Consider the following 24,030-nt stretch of genomic DNA (forward strand, 5'->3'; position numbering starts at 1 on the left):
TTTTTTTTTAGAGTCGGTGCAGGGTGGACTCAATTAAATTAATTCTAGGGTTAAGTGGTTGCTTGTTAGGGGAGATTTTGAGTAAAAATTGATCCAACTTGCTGAAGTTTACAGAAACATGTTCTCATTGATGTCTGAGAAATGGCCCGTGTCTAGAGGCATTAACTCGGGATATGGGGATCAACCATTTAGTGCAAAGGCACAGAGAAATTTTGTTGTACAGATATTTATGAATTCTGAAACCCAGAGATCTGTGGATGCTGTGCTGAGTAAATTCGGGTTAATATTGATGCATCTTTGCACAGTAAGCAAAAAAAGCAAAATGCAGAATTAGGAAATATGGTGAGACAGTGGATGAGGTGCAGGTTCAACTATGCCATTGAGTAATGCAGAAGGTGAACAATCAGCTTTGGGTCAAAATCTTGGAATTCCCTATCAAACCATATTGTTGGGGTAGCTTCATTACAAGGACTGTATTAGATGAAGAAAACTGTTCAGCACCACCTGTCACAGTGCAACTACAGATGGGCATGCTTTGCTGGTTTTATCAGGCAAAAAAATTATTCAACTGTTGTCTAGAGCTGTGAAATAAACAGTAAGTGTGTGCTCTGTATCAAATGTTCTGAAATTGAATAGAAATGTTAACATTAGCAACAAATAATTTCTATATAGAATATTTTATATAGAATATTGTGATAACATGTGCTTTACAGATGGGGAAACTATGTGACAGTCCTAAGATTAGTCAATGTGGCTAAATACTTGGTCAAATTGAGAGATTTTGAGAAGGAGACAGAGAAAGTAGGAAAGTCTGAGCAGCTTAGAGAGATGATTCTATAGTTTGGGTCAAATGAAACTGATGGTAATATTGTCAATGATGGTGCATGTTGAGGCTGCTAGGGTCAAAGAGGAAGGAAGTCCTGTAGTCTCAATGACCGGTGGCATTGACCTCCCACATCATGAAGACCCTGGAGAGACTTGTTCTGGAGCTGCTCTGGCCTATGGTCAGGCCACACTTAGATCCCCTCCAGTTCGCCTAGCAGCCCCGACTAGGTGTTGAGGATGCCATCGTCTACCTGCTGAATCGTGTCTGCGCCCACCTGGACAAGCCAGCGAGCACTGTGAGGGTCACGTTTTTTGACTTCTCCAGTGCGTTCAACACCATCCGCCCTGCTCTGCTGGGGGAGAAGCTGACAGCGATGCAGGTGGATGCTTTCCTGGTGTCATGGATTCTTGATTACCTGACTGGTAGACCACAGTACGTGTGCTTGCAACACTGTGTGTCTGACAGAGTGATCAGCAGCACTGGGGTTCCACAGGGGACTGTCTTGTCTCCCTTTCTTTTCACCACTTACACCTCGGACTTCAACTGCTGCACAGAATCTTGTCATCTTCAGAAGTTTTCTGATGACTCTGCCATAGTTGGATGCATCAGCAAGGGAGATGAGGCTGAGTACAGGGCTATGGTAGGAAACTTTGTCACATGGTGTGAGCAGAATTATCTGCAGCTTAATGTGAAAAAGACTAAGGAGCTGGTGGTAGACCTGAGGAGAGCTAAGGTACCGGTGACCCCTGTTTCCTTCCAGGGGGTCAGTGTGGACATGGTGGAGGATTACAAACACGTGGGGATACGAATTGACAATAAACTGGACTGGTCAAAGAACACTGAGGCTGTCTACAAGAAGGGTCAGAGCCGTCTCTATTTCCTGAGGAGACTGAGGTCCTTTAACACCTGCCGGACGATGCTGAGGATGTTCTACGAGTCTGTGGTGGCCAGTGCGATCATGTTTGTTGTTGTGTGCTGGGGCAGCAGGCTGAGGGTAGCAGACACCAACAGAATCAACAAACTCATTCGTAAGGCCAGCGATGTTGTGGGGATGGAACTGGACTCTCTCACGGTGGTGTCTGAAAAGAGGATGCTGTCCAAGTTGCATGCCATCTTGGACAATGTCTCCCATCCACTACATAATGTACTGGTTGGGCACAGGAGTACATTCAGCCAGAGACTCATTCCACCGAGATGCAGCACAGAGCGTCATAGGAAGTCATTCCTGCCTGTGGCCATCAAACTTTACAACTCCTCCCTTGGAGGGTCAGACACCCTGAGCCAATAGGCTGGTCCTGGACTTATTTCATAATTTACTGGCATAATTTACATATTACTATTTAATTATTTATGGTGCAACTGTAGCGAAAACCAATTTCCCCCTGGGATCAATGAAGTATGACTATGACTATGACTATGACTAAGTCTGGAATTGGGGGTGTTTTTGTAAAGCTTAGTATTAAAAATAGAATAACAGCATTTTCCCTGAGATGTTTTATGTGATTGTAAGATGGAAGGTCATAAGCTGAAGCATTGTTTTGGGTTATACTTAGTGCACATTACTAAAATGAATTGAAATTTGTTCCAAGTTCAGTTGTTTCAAACGAATGTAAGTGTTTATTTTGGAAATTCTCCAATCACAAAAAGCATAAGAGTGGTTCTACGGTATATCATTTCCCAGGAGTTACTGTTGCAAAGGTTGATGCTTGGTAGTGAGCATTTGGTTACATGTACCCACTGGTCCATATGACGAATGAGGATGATGTGAAGCCAGCCATTCTCATGCAGACAGCAACTGGAGGGTTAGGTGGACCTATCCTAGTTTGTGGGTCCAGGACATAATTCCTCTTTGGATCTTTCCCAATCAAGATCTTTAGGACCATGTCTAAAATCCTCCATGTCCTCTTGTTTAAATCCTGAACTATTCTGAAACATGTCAGCCAACACACCTCAGTCTTTCGGTGAATGAGTGAAGCTCATATATATCAGGCTGCAAAACTTGTACTTTATCATTTCTCAAGTGCTAGTACCTCCCTTAAACTGTATATGCTAAAACAAATTGTTCATATTGGTGTGACTTACTAACACAATAACTATTCAGTGACTGCTTTTCTACTTCATCAAAATAACCTCTGTGTTGCTTAATAATAACTAAGCCCATTTTCAGTTTTTAATGGTTGCTTTGAGCAATGAGTCTTGACAGCTGCTGATCTTTTGTGAGTTCCGTTTTGGTACAAACTATTGAAGTTATTTCAGAATATTTTGGAATATTACCTGGTCCGTTTCAGTTTGGAATGTGGGTCTAAAGCCTGACTGAAAGTTGTACGTATGGTTTTCTGCATGTATATCTTTGATATGGTATCTGATATGGAATCCAGCTCTGTTAGAGTACAGAGTAGGAACTGCTGGTGTTTGTCAAAGAATTGAATTAACTTTATTTCTTACATCCTTCACATACATGAGGAGTAAAAATCTTTACGTTACGTCTCCATCTAAATATTTCATCCATAAATTTATGGTTAAAAGTTGTGGTTATACTGGAATATATTTACAAGGAAAACTTTTCTCTGACTAGGATACAAATTTAAACACACATATTAAAAAATGTATTTAATTGTACCTTTTCAGGCTATGAATGAAAAGCAGAATGTTGTGTGTTTAGTTCTGGTCCCCTCATTATAGGAGGGATGTGGAAGCATCACAGGAGATTCACCATGAAGCTGCCTGGTTAGAAGACATGTCTTATGAGAATAGGTTAAGTGAGCTAGGGCTTTTCTCTTTGGTGCGTTGGGGGATGAGATTTAACTTAATGGGAGTAAATAAGATGTTAAGAAGCATTGATAGATTAGAAGTTTTTCCCAGGATGGAAATACAAGAGGGTATAATTTGAAGGTGATTAGAAGAAAGTTTAGTGGGGGTGTGTGAGATAAGTTTTTTACTCTGAGTTGTGGGTGCATGGGGCGGTGGTAGAGGCAGGTACTTTGGGAGCATTTAAGAGACTCTTAGACAGCACATAGATGAACGAAAAATGGAGGGCTGTGTGGGAGGGAAGGCTTGGATTGATGTTGGAGTTGTTTAAAAAGTCAGAACAATTGTGCAGTACTATTCCAGGTACTATGTTCTAAAGCTGATTGGGAATTTACATTAGATAAGAAGGCTGTGAAGGAGTTCATTGATTGTTTTAGAAGTAAGCACTGAAGTATTTATCTGAAATTGATATTACTGAATAGGTGTTCATTTTGAGAAAAAGCTTAAAGAACTGTTTTGGCATCAAGGCAGCATCAAGTGTCTTGAGCAATATGAGATAGCAAAATGAAGTTAAACATGAAAGGAAATTAAAGCTTAATAAGATGAGAATGAGATCAGGAATAAAATTTGAACTTAAATTTTCATGAAGAGTAAAGGATTATTAAGAACACAGCAAGCCAGATAATGCCCGAGATTATGGTACTGCTTTATCAAGGCCACCCAGCACAATTAATCTATCATCAACCTGATCACCAAGATACAGTCCCTAGATGTTAGAATTTTTGTTTTTTGTAGTAGAAAAATTGTATTTTTGGAGGGTAAACACTTAATAAAGCCAGATTGGTGAAAGTGAAAGATGTTGTTTACAATATTGAATGAAGGTTATATTTAGATAATCTTGTAAAAATTGGTTGTGTAGCAATAATACACTTCCCTTTATGGAAGATTAAAACTCGTCTTTTTTAGTTTTATTGGTGTCTATAGGAAAAATACAAGGCACAATATGAGTAATTTCTTAGGTTAAACTGTATGATGTAAACAAACTAGCCTTAATAAGCAGCTTATTGGGCTATGAACAATATCTTTAAACTGTAAGAGATTTGATAATGAAGTATGAAAGCTGAATCTAGTAAATCACAGTTTACAAAAAGTTAGTATTTACTGCTTAAATGATCTTTTACTTCACATCTCAATGCAGATTAGACCAGAATTCCATTCCCTTCAATGAATTTAGTTAAGTGGGCCTTTTGTTTACATGTCAGTCCAGTTTTTGGTTGTTTAAACTTTTTAGGAATAAATAATGCTAGAGGAAGTATCCAAATTCAATATTTTCTGCCAAGTCATATGTCCATTGTTTTAGACAAAAAAAGGCTAAGGGATTTTTCCTCATTATGTTACCTTTGCTTAAAGGACATAAGTAAATAACCTGTCTTTCTAGATTACTTTGTCTATAGAATTGACATAATCTGAACAAAAAGCACAACAAAAGTTTGGTCTTTCTGTATGTGGTATAAAGATAGCAGCAAATGAATATAGTGAAGGTAACTGGATAATGATTAAATCTCTTCAATATAAGCAGTCACTTTTGGATGTTACTGATTGGAGTAGGGTGACTTATATTGTAAACTAGTGGTATTTGAATATTCTATTTATGGTAATTTAGGTTTAAACTAATGAAGCACAAGAGCAAAGTATCGCTTGGTGTTATTCATCCATAACAAAGGCTTTGAAGTATATCTTAAAAATGCTTTTTATCCTGATGGAAATTAACTCCCTCAAATATTTAGAATCTTACATTTATGTGATATATGCAATGAAACAATGCCTTTGACTTGGATTAAGTTTGTCATAACCTTTTTACCCAGCCTTGTTCTAAAGTGTGCTTGCCTGCCAAGATATTCCATTGAAATGGTGATCATAATACACCATTTCACGCTGGTAATGTTGAAGGTAACTTTGATTGACAACCAAAAAGTTTGATGTCAACTTGCACATTGAGACTATAATAATTAATGGACTGATTTATGGGGTAATTAGTCCGATTATTCAGCAGCTGCATTTGTTGGAGTGCAGAGATTTTTCTCTTTTTATGGAAGGGATTAGTGGCTCAGGGAAGGTTTCAAACTGACATCTTGTATAGAAAGAAACCCTTTAGTTTTTGTACATAGTATGCACCAAAGGAGAAAGAAAAATGTTTCTTGTCGTAAAGTCTGTTATGCAAGGAAAACTTCATAAATTTATAGAAAGATTAGATATATTTGTTTTATTTTCTGTAATATGGATGGAAAAGCTCTCTCATTCAGTTTATTAATTAAGTGAGAGAGGGCATACAGAAATATCACATTCCCGCCTGGCAAAATATTTCTGCAGCCCCAGCACAGACGGCAAATTCAACCTCATCCATCTTGCCAGTTTCCAAAGCACTTGGGAAAATACCCCGTTTCACCCCAGAAAAGGAAGGCAGCCTGTAACACTGAAGCAGCCAGTAAATTTATCCCAATCCAGACCTCAGGCCAACCCGAACAGCAGCTCAGATCGCAAACTTCCATACAGATGCACAGTGTTCTGCTTAAAGTTGGGGAAACTTAACTTATTTTGAACATTATGGAAAATTTCTAATGAGTTTTAAAATAAATTGGAAATCCTTAAGTCAGCTTGATCATATGCACAGGTGCCCGAAATTCACAACCAGTGGAGGGCCTGTATAGCAGTTTTATAAGTGTCATTACCAGTTTCACAGTGGCAAAGTATGGGCAGTAAGTGCTGAATAGCCAACAATACTCATCCCATGAGTACAAATAGCAGGAATTAGAGGAGTAGATATGTACAATGTTCAATAGGTCATAAAAGCATGAAGGTATAATAGGGTTTTAATAGGTAGATGATTTTAACTTCCCTAATATTGACTAGGACACATATAGTGCTAAGTGATTAGATGGGCATAATATATTTAAGCATCTCCAGTAGATGGCTCTCTAAAGAGGAGGCAACGCTTGATCTCCACTTGGGAAATGAGCTTGGGCAAGTGGATGAATGTCATCTAGGGAGCACTTTGGAACCGGTGACCGTCACCTGTGGAAAAGGATTGGACTGGCCCACAGATTAAAGTCCTAAATTGGGGGAAGGCTAACTTTGATGGCATAAGACAGAAATTTGCAGAGGTGCGTTGGAAAAAGCTGTTAGTGGGTAAAGGAACATCTAGCAAATGGGAGGCCTTCAGAAGAGACATAGGGAGAGTTCAGGAACAGTATGTTTTGTTAGAGTGAAGGGCAAGGCTGGCAGGATTAGGGAAGCCTGGATAATGGAGGATATTGAGGCTCTGCTCAGGAAAAAGGAGAAAAAGTTAGGTAATGACAGCTGGAGTCAAGTGAATCTCTTGGGGAATATAAGGGATATAAGAGTAAACAAGAAATAAATCAGAAGGGAAGAAAAGGAATGGCATATCACTGGAGGATATGGTAAATGAGAATCCTAACAGAGTTTATAAATATATTCTGGGCAAATGAGTGACATGGGGGAGAATAGGTCTCCTGAAAGATCAGTGTGTTCATCTAAGCGTTCAGCAACTGAAGATGAGTGAGTCTTAAAATAAATTCTCCTGATCTGTATTTACCATGGAGAGCTGGGAAGTTCGAGGCATGGATGACCTGAAAAATTTTGATAATGACTGAAAGAGGAAATGTTGATGGTCTTGAGGACCATAAAAGTGGATAAATTGCCAGCCCTATCCAACTTCAGGCAAGGATATTGTGGGAAGCAGGAGAAGAAATTCATGGGGCTCTGGAAATCTTTCTCAACCCAAAGGCGGGGTACTTGTAGACTGGAGGATAGATAATGTTGAACCTTTATTTAAGTTCAAGTTTAATTGTCATTCAACCATACATGAATACCCATGAATACAGCCAAGTGAAACAGTATTACTCTGGGGCCAAGGTGCAAACCACACTACCAACAGTCATACAGCATAAGGTACATATCGCACATATAAGATAGCAAGCACATGTACAATATCAGTAAAATATAATCATGCAAACAATGTACAGTCCAAGACCCTGAGTCCATGAATGTTGCAGCAGTCAGCAGTCGATACAATACAGCTTGTCTTCTGTTGAGTGAACACTGAGGACAGCACCAACTCCAGCTTGCACTCTGCACCACACTGTCCCTGGCACTCTGCTGGAGTGCACCAGCTCTGACGCCTCTCTCCTGGGCGGCTGTAAAGCAGGTGACACTGCAGCTCAAGGCCCAGTCCTCACTACAATCAAGGCCATGCAGCCTCTGTGCCGTCCACCCCTTCCACCCATCAATAAATAAGCGAATCAGAGCATTCCTCATTTACAATGTCCAGCAGAGTCTTGTGATCACAAGAAAAGCGACTAAGAGGATCGCTTGATATTGGACTGCACACCGCTTTCGCGCATCAACTCTTCTGACACCTCTCTGATGCAGGCAGCAGCACGATCCGCACAGAGTCCAGCTCCTTCAGTTTCTCAGCCAACGAGCAACTTGCTGAGGAATGGCAAGTGGAACTTAAGTCAAATTGTTATATTTTAGAAGGACAAATAAAAGTAACATTTTTATATTGGACAGAGGGGCCCTGAGTATTGCTGTGGAACAGAGGGACCCTGGAGTACAGTCATATAGTTCCCTTAAAGCGGAATCACAGGTAGATAGGGCAGTGAAGAAGGCTTTTGGCGTGCTGCCCTTCATCATTCACTGTAGAATACAGAAGTTATGTTGCAGTTGTAAAATACTTGATGAGGCAACACTTTTATTCAGTTTTGGTTACCCTGTTATAGAAGGGATGTAATTAAACTGGAAAGAGTGGAAAAAAAAGAGTTCCAAAGATGCTGTCAGCACTCAAAGTAGCCAGGCTGGCCTTTATTCCTTGAAACGTAGGAGACTGAAGGGTGATCTCATAGAGGTATATAAAATCATAAGTGACGTAAATAGGTGAATAGTCTTTTTCTAGGATGAAGGAATTGATAACTAAAGGACATAGTTTTAACATTAGAGGTGAAAGGTTTAATGAGGACTTGAGGGGCAAGATTTTTCACACAGTGCGTGGTAAATATATGGAACCAGCTGGCAGAGGAAGTGGTCAAGGCAGGTACATTAGATACATTTAAGAAGTTTGTGGACAGATATAGGGATGTCAAGAGTTTAGAAGGATTTGGGCCAAGTGCTGGAATATGTGACTGGCTTGAATATACGTGATTCTTGGTCAGCATAGACATGCATAGCTGAAGAGCCTTTTTCTGTGCTTTGCAACTCTATGACTGTGTAGGCTTAATTATATCCTGTTTCCTCTCTCAACATCTCCTTTCCCCAATCTTTCTTATCTTTTTGACACCAAGTCACAGAGTCCTCCTTCAATTAGTTTACTCACAGCTTTTTCCCCGATATTCTCCTCCCTGCTGTCAAGATTTTGTTTTCGCATATCCATCCCACATTTTGCTATTTTTCCCCATTCCCTCTCCAAAGTGATACTTCTTTCCAGTAAATTTCACTCATCACCCCTTTGGAATATCTTCTCCTGTTTTCTCTCACAATGAAGGTTATCACTTCACTCCCTGCTACTTTCTATCTTTGCTTAACAATATTTTTTCTCTTTTTGTCCCCTCCATAGCATTCCCTGCCGTTCTCCATTCTGCTCCTTGCCACACCCCAACCTAATCAATCTGATATGGTAACACACATCAAAGTTGCTGGTGAACGCAGCAGGCCAGGCAGCATCTGTAGGAAGAGGTGCAGTTGACGTTTCACGAAGGGTCTCGGCCTGAAACGTCGACTGCACCTCTTCCTACAGATGCTGCCTGGCCTGCTGCGTTCACCAGCAACTTTGATGTGTGTTGCTTGAATTTCCAGCATCTGCAGAATTCTTGTTGTTTGCAATCTGATATGGTTCTGCCTTGCTCACTCTTGTACTAGGCTATCCCTAAGCATCCCTCACTGAGAACTCCCTCTGCAGCTTGCTGTACATGTCCATCAAGTTGGGTGTTTGTAGGTCAGGGGTTGGAGGAAAACTGATCCTAAAAATAATAATGAGATTGTGCCACTTAGTTCAACAGGACACTCGAATCTTTGGCCTTCCAGTTTCAGAAAAATCCCTGCACCATCCCCTCGTACACATAAATGCATTTTATTCCAAACGTTGCAGGAGCATACACAGAAAATTATGTCAGCATATATTTGGGCAAACTTGCAGTTTATTTTTAAATTGTATGCCTTTATTAATGCAAGATGTCAGCTAAAAAAACGTATTTTAAAATAGATTCAGCATAATACTACAATGACATTTCATTAAATTTATAGCGAGTGTTAGAGCTATAAATACATCAGCATGTTAAATTTATTCTACTGCCTTAGAACGCAGCTTATTTTTGCAAATTTCCACCTTAATATTGACCTCAGGAGATTACTGTGATTACTTTGAGGCTACAAAATTAGAAATGTCTAGCACCATTCAAAGTCTGTTAGAAAGATTGTGGCATTTGAAGGAAATTACTTATGTGAAATACTAATCTGCAAAAAGCATATCCTTTCTGCCCTTCTAAAATTTGTTTGTCATAGATTGATAGAGCAATATGGCATGAATGCTGGCCCTTTGGCCCAATGGGTCCATGCCAGCCTTGGGTCCACTCAGTTAAAGCCAATTTTTGTAAAAGGGCCGACAAGTACAAAAAAAAAGAAGAAATTGTCTTCTTTATTCCTAATGGATGGAAAAGGTTCAGGCTTAAGTTTTAATTAGAAATATAATTATTTGGCGGATGATCAGATTCTCTGGGGCATACAGATTGGCCCGTTTTGGTGTAGTGATTGATTGCAGTTCAGAAATAAATTCATCATGAGGGATTATTTTTTAATTGGCTTTTGACAATAAAAGTTGTGTTATGAATAAACATAGTAAAATACATTTTGTTTGAAGATCATAGTAGGTATTTACTAATCAGGGATATTCACTCCTTGAGTTAATTTGAAAAAACATCCTTGATTTGGGCAATGGTGGTAAGGCTAGCAGTTACTGCCCATACTTGTTTGTCACTGAGAGACAAGAAACTGGATTGAAAATGAACAGCATTTTCTCAATCCAGTTAGAGTCCAATGGAGACTGCTGGAGGAATAGCACGTTTCTGTTGTGTCTAATTACCTTACTATGGAGCCTTCCAGATGCCACAGTGACAATGTCAGCTGGTATCAGTCTGCACTCCCCACCACTGGTCATTGCATGGAGTCTAAGGCTGTCAGTTTTGCAATGATCCCTACTGGCAACCCACATTGTGATAATTGATTGGACTATGCAGCGTGCGAATTGTGGTTGCAGTTCACACTAAAAATATCCATTTCTTTGTTGGGGTTATCTGACTCCTACCTTACTAGGGGGTGAAGTACCGGTCCTGTGAATCAGTTTAGACTGAACCTACTGAAAGCAGGTGCTTGATATTTTAGAATTACCTCTATGATTGATTGATGTCGCCAGTGTGCACATCATTGGTAATTCTTCTGATCATTTAAAAAAAAATTGCTGTCAACTCTGTCATTGTGCCTAGCAGGCAAGATTCCTGAGTTGCGAGGGTTAATGGGTGACTTGACATTAGATTTTGTATAGTTCTAGTAAAGCACCAGTTTAGCGCTAGTAAAAGATCTGTGGCATTTCCCTAGGCTCATCTGTCTTCCTCTTTACCCTTTCCTTTCTTTGGCTTCAGCATGCTTACTTTGGATCTGAACTCCACATTTCTGTCTTTTCCTTGAAGAAACATATCATGAACATATTATAGAGCCATAGAAACAGGCCCTTTGGCCTATCCAGTCCATGCCGAAATGTGCACCACGGACCGGTTTAATATTGACAATATTCTTGCGGACCGGCCAACGGGGGTGGGGGGGTGTGTGGGGGTGGAGAGCGTGTTCAAGTTCAACAGTGCGTGACAGGGAATGAGGAAAGGTGCAGCTGACTCATAGTGTTTCATATTGCCAAATCATATTATTTCCTCATGGCCCGGTGGCGCATGCTTTGTGGCCCAGTACCGGTCCGTAGCCGGTGGTTGGGGACCACTGCTTTAGACCACCTGCTGGAACATAGCCCTGCATACCCCTCCCATCCATGTACCTACTGAAACTTCTCTTAAATGTTGCAGTCGAACCTGCTTCCATCACCTCTACTGGCAGCTTGTTCTACACTTGCACCACCATATAAGTAAAGAAGTTTACCTCTCAAATTCCCCTTGTGTATTCACCTTCCACCCTTAACCTATAACTTCTAGTTCTAATCTCACCCAAACTCAGTAGAAAAGGTCTGCTTGCATTTGCCTGATCTAAACCCCCCTCATGATTTTGTCCCCCTCTATGAAATCTCTCCTCATTCTCCTACACTCTGGAATGAAGTCCTAACCTATTCAACTTTATCCTGTAACTCAAGTTCTTATGAAGTATCTTGTGAAGTTTGCCGTTTGCCTTTGAACATCGGCAACATTTTGAGAACATTTTTAACTATGCTCTCTGGAAGATGATAAACATATAAAATTGGGATAGGGTCCTACTTACTGTGTCCCTGTAGCCCATTTTGATTGACTACAGCCATAAATTATGAGTAGCTGGAACATAAACTAGGAATGCTCCTCTAGCTGATTGATCTCTGATTGTGGGGACCCATTAGCTATATCTGTCTGAGATTTGAGAAATGGTATAATGGTGGCTTCCGTTTAGCGACTGCATAAAAAGTCAAGGGAGGCTTACAATGGTAAGTTTTTAAATGACATTTATTGAGGGCCATTTTCAGGAGAGCTGGTCTGTTTTCCTCCATTTGTTCTCTCATTCCGATCTACTGACATTTTTGCTTGTGACCCAAGGTGGGTTTCCTTTTATTCTTTCAATTTTAATGGCCATTTTTGTTTAGAATGTTGATTATTGAGATTGGTGTGTTAAAATTAGCAAATCTATGATTCTAGATAGCTGGTCTTTTGTTACGTTATGTTCCTTCTTGGAATTAATTTGAGCCCTATATACTGTATATAATTCCAGATTGACGTCATGTTTGTCAGAATAGAGCAGTAACCAGGTTTGTACAGCTTTGGCAACAGATGTGTTACTGAAATTAACATCTGTTCTGTGTCAGTGGTATCATAACCAGGCAGTAGCACATAATTGACAAAAGTTAGTGTAGATTTCCGATATGCTGGTGACCTGCTGTTTTGTTTATTTAACAACTCGAGAGCAATGCATTTCCATTCATTCCGTGTGTGCCTGGGAACATCTCAAATTATTGTAAAATGATCATTGCTCCAGAATACAATTTAAGGCACGTTTTAAATTATAAATTTCAATTTACATTGAACTTATTGCAGCTTTTAAACTTTATAACTTCGAGCTTTAGCTTAAGAAACTTAGTAATCAAGATTTAAATGTTCTGTTCAAAATTTTGGGCTTCAACAGATATTTTCACAATTTTCTGATGTTAAGCTTCCAATATGATCAGTTACCACTGAGATGGTAAAATAGTTTACAACGGAGGAATGATGATTCTGCCTATATATCGAGTCAGGTGTTCATATCACTTGGGCCCTCTCAGTCATTAACGTATTTTTCTATTCCTATTCTCGAATGATGCAGTATGATTTCAATAATGTCAGAGTTATTTGTCTTCGCCATGTTTGGTAGTAATGTGATCGAGGCTGAGACAAACAAGGAGCAGACCCAAGCCACTTGGATCTTTGATCTTGCTCCATCACTAACTGAGATTGTGACTGATCTAACATTCCAACTAGTCAATATGGAAGTTTCACTTTTATTAGATTTATTAGTTAACTACTGTACTTAACAATGTTGCATCGGTAATACTATGTATTAATATCAGCAAACATATTGGAATACTTTGCGATACTATGATCACAGAAAGGTCCAGAAAGAGCTCATTTGGCCCTTCATACCTCTGGTGGCCCTTCAGGAATTCTGTTATGTTAGACCCATCTTTTCCCATAAGTTAATGAATATTTCCCCTCATGTTGAGTTTTATTTAAGGGAATGATATGAATATTGATCTAATTTGCTCTGGCTTGACTGTTTTTTTATAGTTAAATAATGTTTTGATGAGTGAAATCTATTTGACTTTCTTAACACGACTGACAACTGTGCATATTCTAATGTAGATCTGATCTGTGGCTTCAGTCATTTGTCATCAACTGGGATTTGTGTGTGTGTATGTGTGATTGTTGAGGGCAGAAATCAGCTTAAAGTTACCAGAACGCGCATTGTTTAACTGCAGATTTCAGCTTTCAAGTTTTAGTCAATAGTGTGAGTTGCTAGCACATTCAGTGAGCTACATTCTCAAGTTGATAAGCATATTTCTGTCTCATCTGTTGTTTTCTTCTAACGGAAGCCTGTTTTCTCCATTATTGGTTTCATCACAGCAATTCATCAGAGCAGCAAGGATCATCTAAACCCCCGTTAACCTCCTCCAATATGACATCACGAATACTGCTACGGCAGCAGCTCATGCGTGAGCAAATGCAGGAGCAGGAGCGACGAGAACAGCAGCAACAGCAGCAGGCAGCACAGTTCATTCAGCAGCGAGTGCCAGTCAGCCAGACACAGGCCATCAACGTCAGTGTCCCCACCAACCTGCCCACAAATACTCAGGTGCCAATGGAAGTCCTCAAGGTACAGCTTAATTTTCATAATCTCTATTTCTTATCAGACTGCGCTAACAAATCAATATTTTTGAACAAATGTTCAGTAAGACAATGAAGAGAGAATGATATTCTACCTAATCTAGCTGAGCCATACGTGCAGCAGGAAAATTACATGTGACATAAATATTTTAATGTTTATGGATATTTTAACATAATGCTCAGAAGCTTGCAGCGGTTTTTTTTCTGGACAGCATTATAAAATAAAAGATTTACTGGTTTGGAAAACAGAAATAAACTAAATTTGATTTACAAACAATGTCATGTTGATTTTAAAGTTTTTATGTTTTTCAGAGGTTTTTTCTTGAACATTTTTTCAGTTGAACAAGTTTAAGGTTTTCATAGAAACTTCTTTGCTATTTAAAACATGCAGAACTTTTAACTCTTTGCCAGTGGTCACATATAATCCAATTTCCTCCAATGAGTTGATGTCTTCTAACAGCCTTGATTCTTCATCAGACTAGCAAGTGCAGAAGCTTTATTAGTATCTCCTGCTTAACGAGACTATTGTACATACTTTTCTAATTACTACATGATCTTGATATGGGAGCATTTTGAATTTTCCTGTGATGAATCTATATTTAGTGTCTGACTCCCATTATTGTTTTCCTTTATATCATTTAATAAAGGAAAAAATAAAACTGGAACAATTAGATCAATACACAGTGTTAGAATAATAGTTGTGTTATTTATCTGTTCTTCCCATCAGGCCTAGGAACAATTTTGAATTTGCTGAAGCTCATATAAATAATTGAAACATGCAGTCTCTGTACAATACTTATTTGGCATTAAGTGTTTATTGTCTTTGAAATTACATAGTTTAATTTGATATACAGTTATTTTTTAATTATATAAAATGCCATCTTTAATTGGTAAGACTTTGCCTTGTTGTCATTGCTAAGCACACTACATTTATTTACATTATTGAAAATAAGGTGTAATTTGCACTATTTGAAAACATCTCAGATACCAATAAGAGTCGAAGAAGCTTCACATGTTCTGAACTTTGTATTACTATGTTCCCCATTCTTTCCTTGGAATAGCAAGTTCTTATAAATAATGCAGGTTTATATAAAATATGCAATATTCAATCTTCTCAAACAAAGATGCCATTCTTTCTATTTGAAACAAAAATACTGAGACTTTTTGGAAATCGGTTGCCAGTACAGTGTTCATTGTGAGTAGTAAGGCTTTATCTTTTTATTAGAAAGGAGTTGTAATCATTTTACTTGTATCATAAGAACATAAATGAAATCAAAATGAGGTATTTTGGAGTGCATGTGTAAAAGGTTGCAAGAAAAAAACTTCTATTAAGACGTACACAATTGTGGTGTAGATCTGAATAATACCAGGAATGGACTGTGGACTTCTTTCATGTCTCAGATGATGCATGACAATCCACTTAGAAAAAGATGGTTACAGGAGTGTTGAATTGTTGTTGTTCGTGTTGGAAGAAGGCACTAAAGTTGCCTCTGGATCAAGGCAGAAGTCAAGAGTTTCTGATTAGTTTCCAATATTCCTTTCTGGAGGCAACTTATGAAAATATTTACAAAAGACAAGAACATGGTGCAGACCACAGCTTCTCACACTTATAGTCCAGACTTGCATAGATATTTGTTACTTTGGCAAGATGTCAGAGGGCATCTCAAATGCCTGGAAATGTATTGCATTTAGTGGTGTGAACAACAAAAAATATGCAGGTTGATCAAAATTTCTCCTCAGAGTTAGAGTCTAAGAACACATTGGAATGTTGGGTAATTGGATTAATTTCTAAGAAAGTTTCCTTTCATATTGGGGTAGTGTATGACATAGTGTGGTTAAATCAAAAGGGTTGAGAAGATGTGTGTACTTTTCAAATCAGTGGATTCCAAACAAAATATTGATGTCTTATTTTCACTGAGCAAGGCTTATTTTATTGGGATTCTTTTTACCCTCCCAACAATTTCTATCAGCTACATTCTCTTGTTTTGTTCTTACATATGCCTAATATAAAGTACTGATCTGACTGCATCCAGGTGATGGCTTATTAAGGTGTATGTCCTTGCTAGTTAGTTGGCCGAATCTTTGCTGAGCCAAATCCAGCTCACTGGTCACTTATCTTTTTGAGCAGTGACAGCTGTTACTGATTTGGACAAGACCCTCATTAATAGAAGCCAGTTGTGGTGCTGTAATGTTGCTGTTAATACCAGGTAGCGAGCAAGAGGAGATATCTTGTTATGTTAAAAGCCTTGCAAAGAGTAGTAGAATCATTGTTCTGGTGCCCACAGGCTTCACCTGCTCTAACTACCCTTTTCAAACACAAAATGGTTCTGATCCATTCTCTGTGTGCTGTCTTCATGCACATGAACTGCTTATAGTCTCTGCAATTTCCTTAGTTCTTTCTGTAATCTATAGCTGGTTAGATTCACAGAATTATCTTTTGGAGTGCAAATATGGCTCTGTAATTAAAATCAACCAAGGTGGCCCAAAGAGGTGCCAAGGATGCAAAAACTGCCTCCTGCTGGAAGGATCAATCGTACATTTCCTCTCTCATTCAAAATCGGGTTTGAAATATTTCTTTTAATAATTTGGTGTTTACAGCAATGTTGCTGCTCCTGAAATTTAAACGAATTGTTAGTATTGTGACATTAGTGCTGAAAATTTTAAGGACCTTCATTTCCTTAGACTTGCTGCAAGTATAAAGATTAAATCTGTATACACTATATGCTTTCAAGCTTTTCTTCAAAATGGAATGGACAAATGGACACGTGAATAAATTCACAAATGTGTCAAAATAATCTTTGTTTCTTTTTCCCTTTTTTAAACATCATGCAATTTCTTTTTATCAAAGCCCACTTGATAAACTCTGATTTTGAAGTATTTGTGTGTTTCGTATTGGAATATTCCAATAAAGAATATTATTTATTTTGTCTGTGGATCAGAAAATATGATCAGTTATATTACTTTCATATATTAGAATGTTTTTAACTATTCTTTCACTGATACTGATAGGTATTGATATTCATTCTTCCATGGCATAGCATTTCTATTCCAGTCTGAAGATTCATTCATCTGTGATCTGCTTATTTACATCTTGCCAGGAAGTCTTGAAGAGCTACTTTTTGTCTTTCAAAGCCCTTTGAAATCCAAGGCAACACACACAAAATGCTGGAAGAACTCTGCAGGTCATGCAGTATCTATGGAAATAAATAAACAGTCCATGTTTCGGGCAGAGACCCTTCTTCAGGACTGAAAGGAAGGGGGAAGATGCCAGAATAAATAGGTGGGGGCGAGGGGGAGGAGGCTAGCTAGAAGGTGATAGGTTCTAGCCAGCCCCCTTCCCCTCTCCCCACCTTTTTATTTTGGTGTATTCCCCCTTCCTTTCCAATCCAGAAGGCCCTCGGCCTGAAACGTCATCTTGTTCATTCATTTCCGTAGATGCTGCCTGACCTGCTGAGTTCCTCCAGCATTTTGTGTGTGTAGCTTTGGATTTCCAGCCTCTACAGACGTTCTTGTGTTTACCCTTTGAAATCCTGACTTTTCTCAGGTGTTAATCTAATGTACTAGAGAAGTAGGAGTGGTGTGGCAGTGAAATGATGTAACTCATTCCTGCAGTTTTAGTAATTTGAGAAATTAGTAATAGCTAGCTTTAATAGCAAATCTAATTGAAATTATAAAGCACTTAAAACAATGTTCAGCCTGAGGTGTTCATGAGATACTTGACAACACATAAGCCAGTATTATGCCAATTTGAATCACCCCATGTGATACTAAGAAATGTTTGAAAGCACCCATATGAAAGTAACAATGGATCCAGCAAACATTTCGGATGCAGTGCTGAAATCTGCAGTCCAGAATAGTTTCCATTTCCAATAAAGCTTTTCCAGAACAGCTACAACATGGGTAGAAATCTAAATTCTGTATACATATTTTACCAGTGTGGTCGACCACACTGTTTCATACGTTATTCTGTTCTGCTGCAAACTGAAATTAAATGAAAATACTGCACATGGTGGTTTAGTCTGCAGTCAATTTCAGTGGTGGCAAGAAGTCTAATGGCTATAAACTTAATTGCTTAACTGTGCCAGTTTTCTAGCTGGTGAAGGGTGGAGGGACTAGGGCCATGTGCTCTGGTGTAAACAGAATGGTGCTGGGGAGGTAGAGGGAAGGGTGTCAGGTAGGGAAGGAGATTTGGAGCTTTCCACAGGGATTGCTCCCTATGCGACTCCCTTGTCCATTTGTCCCTCCCCACTGTCTTCCCTCCTGGTACTTATCATTGTAAGCAGAACAGGTGCTGCATTTGCCCCTACACCTGCTCCCTCACTACCATTCAGGGCCCCAAGCAATCCTTCCAAGTGAGGCAACACTTCACCTGTGAGTCTGTTGGAGTCATATACTGTGTGCGGTGCTCCTGGTGTGGCCTCTTGTATATCAGTGAGACCTAACATAGATTAGGAGACTGCTTCGCCGAGCATCTATGCTCCGTCCACCAGAACAAGCGGGATCTCCCAGTGGCCATCCACTTTCCATTCCTAATCTGATATGTCCATCTATGGCCTCCCTTACTGTCGGGATAAGGCCACACTTAGGTTGGAGGAACAATACCTTATATTCTGTTTGGGTAGCCTCCAACCTGATGGTATGAACATACATTTCTGAAACTTCCCATAATGCCTTCACCCCTTCACCATTTCCCATTCCTTTGTCCCTCTCTCATGTTATCTCCTTGCCTGCCCATCACCTCCCTCTGGTGCTCCTCCACTCCTTCCCCCTTTTTTTCATTTTTCCATGCCTTCTGTTTCTTTCATCAATCAGCTTCCTAGCTCTTTGCTTCATCCCGTCCCCTCCCAGTTTTACCCATCGCCTGGCGTTTCTCTCTCTCCTCCCAGCACCTTTGAAATCTACTTCTCAGCTTTTTTTCTTCAGTCCCGCAGAAGGGTTTTGGTCCGAAACGTCGACTGTACTTTTTTCCATAGATGCTGCCTGGCCTGCTGAGTTCCTGCAGCATTTTGTGTGTGTTGTTTGGACTTCCAGCATCTGCAGATTTTCTCTTGTTTGAGACTTGGAGTGGAATCCTTCCTAAAGTTGGTGTGGGAGGTGATCGGAATTAGAGGGTTTATTCATTCAGTTGGGATCTGGTTGTGTGCTTCTTGGGGCTGTGGGGATGAGGATCAGGACGTGGGGGGCCAACTTCTTCTGGTTGAGGTAGGGTGTCGAAAGAGGGATTGTGCCAAATATTGCAATGAAGGTAAAAATTAATGTTTAGGTGAGCACTGGGGTGATTGGAATTTAAGAGCCCTTGTAGCCCTTAGCCTTGAGGGATCCCAGGGTTGTGCAGGAGGGGCAGGGGGATTGTTGTCCAGGATACTTAAGGAAAGATTTAGATACTGTTATAAAATATAATGGTTTGTTTCTTCAATTGTTGGATTAGCCATCTGGTGAAACACTCCCAAAGTGCTATGTTTTGCAAGTTCCAGATTTTTAGATCCATTGATGATCTCCCTTGTTTTTACCTACATGTGAAAGGGCATGTGGGACATCGGTTGCCTTCCCATGTGAAAGACTGCTCCCTCACTATTAGAGGACAAAAGCAATAGAGTTGGATTTGAATCCACATCCTTTTGCAGTTGATGATAACATTGCCTAGATTAGAAATCAGTAGTGATGAACACTTGCACTAAAATGTAGACTGGAAGATTAATTATCTGTTTGGTCTGATTGCTTGATAATTCCATATTGATTAATTGCAGTGTTTTAAAATGTTTCTTATTTAAATCCATCTAATGCCCTATCTGCAATCCCCTCCTTTGTATTGTTGTTTCTGAATAGTAGTGACAATTTGATTTACATTTTCAGGGGAGTGAAAATGAAAGGAAATAGTTTGATGTTCAGTGTATTCCCCATTCTCTGCAAACAAAAGGAATTCTTGCCATTTGTTTGTTCAATTTGTTTTTCATCTAACATCAAACACAGCAGGGAATGAGTCTTTACTCTCTGCAAGCTTGGTGACGTCAGTTAATGAAACATCCTTGAATGTTCCTTCATAATCCAGAAGGGGAATAATTATGGCCTTTATCCCTGACCAAAAATATGCTTCCCAGTCCTGGTCAACAGATTACATTGCAGAGAGTTTATGTTGCTATCCTACACTCAGTGGCCATTTTATTAGTTTTCTATTGACCACTGAGTGTATGCTGCTGTAGTCTATCCCTTTTAAGGTTTGATGCATTGTGCATTCAGAGATGCTCTTCTGCACTCCACTGTTGTAACGTGTGGATATTTGAGTTACTGTCAGCTTGAATGAGTGTGGCCATTCTCCTCAGGGCTCTCTCATTAACAAGGCATTCTGCACTCACTGGATGTTTTTCTTTGCACAGTTCTCTGCAAACTCTAGAGACTGTTGTGGGTGAAAAAATCCCGGGAGATGAGCAATTTCTGAGATACTCAAACCACCCCGTCTGGCACTAACAATCATTCCATGGTCAAAGCCACTTAGATCACATTTTTTCTCCATTCTGATGTTTGGTCAGAACAACAACTGAACTTCTTGACAATATCTATATGCTTTCATGCATTGAGTTGCTGCCACTTAGATATTTGCATTAACAATGCACCTAAGATTGAGATACATTGAGTATATCCAATCACAAACAAAAGAAAATCTACAGATGCTGGAAGTCCAAGCAGCACACAAAAATACAGGAGGAACTTGGGCCAGGCAGCATCTATGGAAAAGAGTATGGTCGATGTTTCAGGCCGAGACCCTTCAGAAGACCTGCTGAAGGATCTTGGCCCGAAACGTCGACTGTACTCTTTTCCATAGATGTTGCTTGACCTGCTGAGTTCCTCCAGCATTTTGTGTGTGTTACATTGAGTATATATTGTGATGTAAAGTAGCCTGTGGGACATTTTCAAGTCCTACTCCTCCCTCATCTGCAGTGACACAGAGGGTAAAAATAGGCACCATGCAGCAAACTGTCAGAGAAGAAGACCCTTCCTTAGAGCCTTCATGTCTGTTAAGGTTTCACCCAAGCATGGGATACAACAAAAACAAATTCAGTGCCTTTCACTCTTTCACACAGAGAAACAGTGAAGCTCTTCGTGAATGTACTTTTATGAGTTTGAGTTGCAGTATGTTAATTGTAGTTACTAATGATATGCTCCTCAGAGCACAATTTATCTTAAATGCTGAATGAGCATGGAATATATGTCTTAAACAAAGCATCTCACACTTTAGAGATGGAATGATTTTACGAGATAACTTACTTATAATTTGTTTCATCTGTGTGAATTTATGTCAGGCCTTTGCCATTTGATATATTCAGGAGGCCAATTGGTGGGTGCATCAGATGCACATGCTCTATTTGAATAATTATGCTAATTTAAATCTCAAAGTAAATTTGTTATCAAAATACTTATATGTCACCATATACAACCCTGAATTCATTTTCTTGCGGGTATACTCAAAGAATCCAATAACCATAATGGAATCAATGAAAGACTGCACCAACTGGGTGTACAGCCACTGTGCAGAAGACAACAAACTGTGCAAATACAAAAAGGAAGAAATATTAATAATAAGAAGAAATAAGAAATAAATATTGAGAACATGACATAAGGTCCTTGAAAGTGAGTCCATATGTTGTGGGAATAGTTCAAGATGGGGCAAGTGAAGTTGAGTGAAATTATTCCCTTTTGGTTCAAGAGTCTGTTGGTTGAGAGGTAATAACTGCGCCTGAACTTGGTGGTGTGAGTCCTGAGGCTTGTCAATTCCTGTCCGTGTTGATGGCAAGGTTGCTAAATAGAGACATGTAAATCTAGCTACCTCCCTGTTTAGGCTCTCAGCAAAAGGTGTAAATTCACAGGTAGCCTTAGGAGTGCTCCTCAGACAAGTAAAGGAGAGTTCCTTTTGTGAAGCCACAGTCACAGTCATCTGCCCCATCTTTTCATGAACCAGGTAAACTGTGTTGTCTAATTCTGTGTCTATAGCCAAACAGCCATTGAGGAATCAGTAACGGCACTTAATATGCAAATTGCTGTTTTATTAGGGAGATAATGAGATTTGTGCTCAGCGAGACCTGTCTTCATCAACTTCTCTCTAAACAGACTGCGCAGATAGTGCAAGCCGAGGGATTCTCAAGAATGCAAAGTGTCTTTTACTTTATCCACAAAGCATTGAGAAAACTACACCAATACTCTAAGGCAGGAAATATTAACACACCTGAAGTTTGTTTGGACAAATTGTGATAGTGAACATCTTATTACACTGGACAACAAAGATTTTGCTTCCTGAATACCTTTAGGTGTATCTTATGAATTTTCGGCTACTGATCGTGAAAATCACCATGAAATTTCCCTAGCACATATCAATTTTTTTAATAAACTTATATTTATTATTTCAATTTGTAATTCAAGTCAATTAAAATGTTGCCTACAAAGTAAGCTGGAAAGTTTCCTATCTTGTCTAGGCGTGCTTGGGCATGCTTAGGCGGTGCAGCTGCTGCATGGCAGGACAGGTTTTAGTAATAATTATAGGGTTCAGGACTGTAAGGATGGAATCTGCTATCACCGGGCACAAAAATTTCTATGAAGGACTTCGATATTTGAGACAGATGCTTCCCAGAATAACTGATGCCATGATTAAGGAAAGCATTTTTGTTTGTCCACAAATCAAACAGGTCATCAATGACAGGCAATTTGAAGAATTTCTAGTGGGACTGGAGAAAATCACATGGAAGGCATTCAAGGAAGTTGTTGAAATTTTTCTCGGCATCTACAGAGCACCAAACTACATGCAGCTAGTTGAAAAAATGCTTCAAGCATATAAAACCATGAAATGCAATGTCACTAAAGATTCATTTTCTGCATTCCCATTTAGACTTCTTCCCTGCAAATCTTGGTGCTGTTAGTGACGAGCATGGTGAAAGGTTTCACCAGAACATTGCAGTCATGGAGAAAAGATACCAGGGCAACTGGAATCCATCAATGCTGACAAATTATTGTTGGATACTTAAGCGAGAAGCCTCAGACACTGAGTACAAATGAAAGTCATTAACAAAATATTTTTAACTTAGTTGAACTATTGCAAAGCATCAGCATCATTATGCAATTAAACACATTATATTCAATAAAAGTTAATTTGTTGTTTCTCCAAATTCCTACGTGATACAAGTAGTCTGTGTTCATCATCAAGCAGACTATAATAAACAGTAGTGAGATGTATGGCTCAGGGATGCTCCTGGTTGTCATGGTGTTGGATGTGATGGAAGTTGCTTTGTCATGGGGTGGGGTGGTTTATTTCTGGAGGAGTGTCAGCAGACAGCAGGGTTTCAAGTCATATTTGGGGCTGGCAAGGTAGCGTAAAGCTATTACAGGACCAGTAACCTGGGTTTAATTCCTGCCACGACCTGCAAGGAGTTTGTACATTCTTCTCGTGATTGCGTGGGTTTCCTCCGGGCGCTGTCACTTCCTCCCACATTCCAAAGACGCACAGGTTAGAAGGCTAGTTAGTCACATGGGTGTAATTGGGCAGTGGGGGCTCAATGGGCCAGAAAGGCTTGCTGCTGCACTGTGTCTCTAAACTGTAAACTGAACAAAACTAAATTCCACAACTCTGCAGATATCTTCAATGTGGTACACGTGTGCTCAAACGGAAGGACTAGAAGTGTTGGTTAAATCTGCACTCTGTGGGGTAATGCTAAGTTACCAACATTATCAATATACAGCAATTCAGAAAGAGGTTAGAGATTAGCTTTATCTGTCACATGTACATTGAAACATACAGTGAAGTGT

The 24,030-nt window shown here is 39.5% G+C and overlaps 1 protein-coding gene across 16 annotated transcripts in view; it reads left to right on the forward strand.

Moving 5' to 3' along the window:
• LOC140211100 (microphthalmia-associated transcription factor-like) overlaps positions 1 to 24,030 on the forward strand; it is a 259,427-nt gene that overhangs the window by 116,063 nt on the left and 119,334 nt on the right. For 15 of the 16 annotated variants that reach the window (XM_072280551.1, XM_072280550.1, XM_072280552.1 and 12 more), the window contains one exon: positions 13,981 to 14,230. In XM_072280551.1, coding sequence (XP_072136652.1) covers positions 13,981 to 14,230 — 250 coding nt within the window. Of the gene's footprint in view, positions 1 to 3,022; positions 3,043 to 13,980; positions 14,231 to 24,030 lie in introns of those variants that run through there. The other variant, XM_072280562.1, reaches the window with a different exon arrangement.

The sequence above is a fragment of the Mobula birostris genome, chromosome 16 (genome assembly GCF_030028105.1).
Source record: "Mobula birostris isolate sMobBir1 chromosome 16, sMobBir1.hap1, whole genome shotgun sequence".
Taxonomy (NCBI): domain Eukaryota; kingdom Metazoa; phylum Chordata; class Chondrichthyes; order Myliobatiformes; family Myliobatidae; genus Mobula; species Mobula birostris.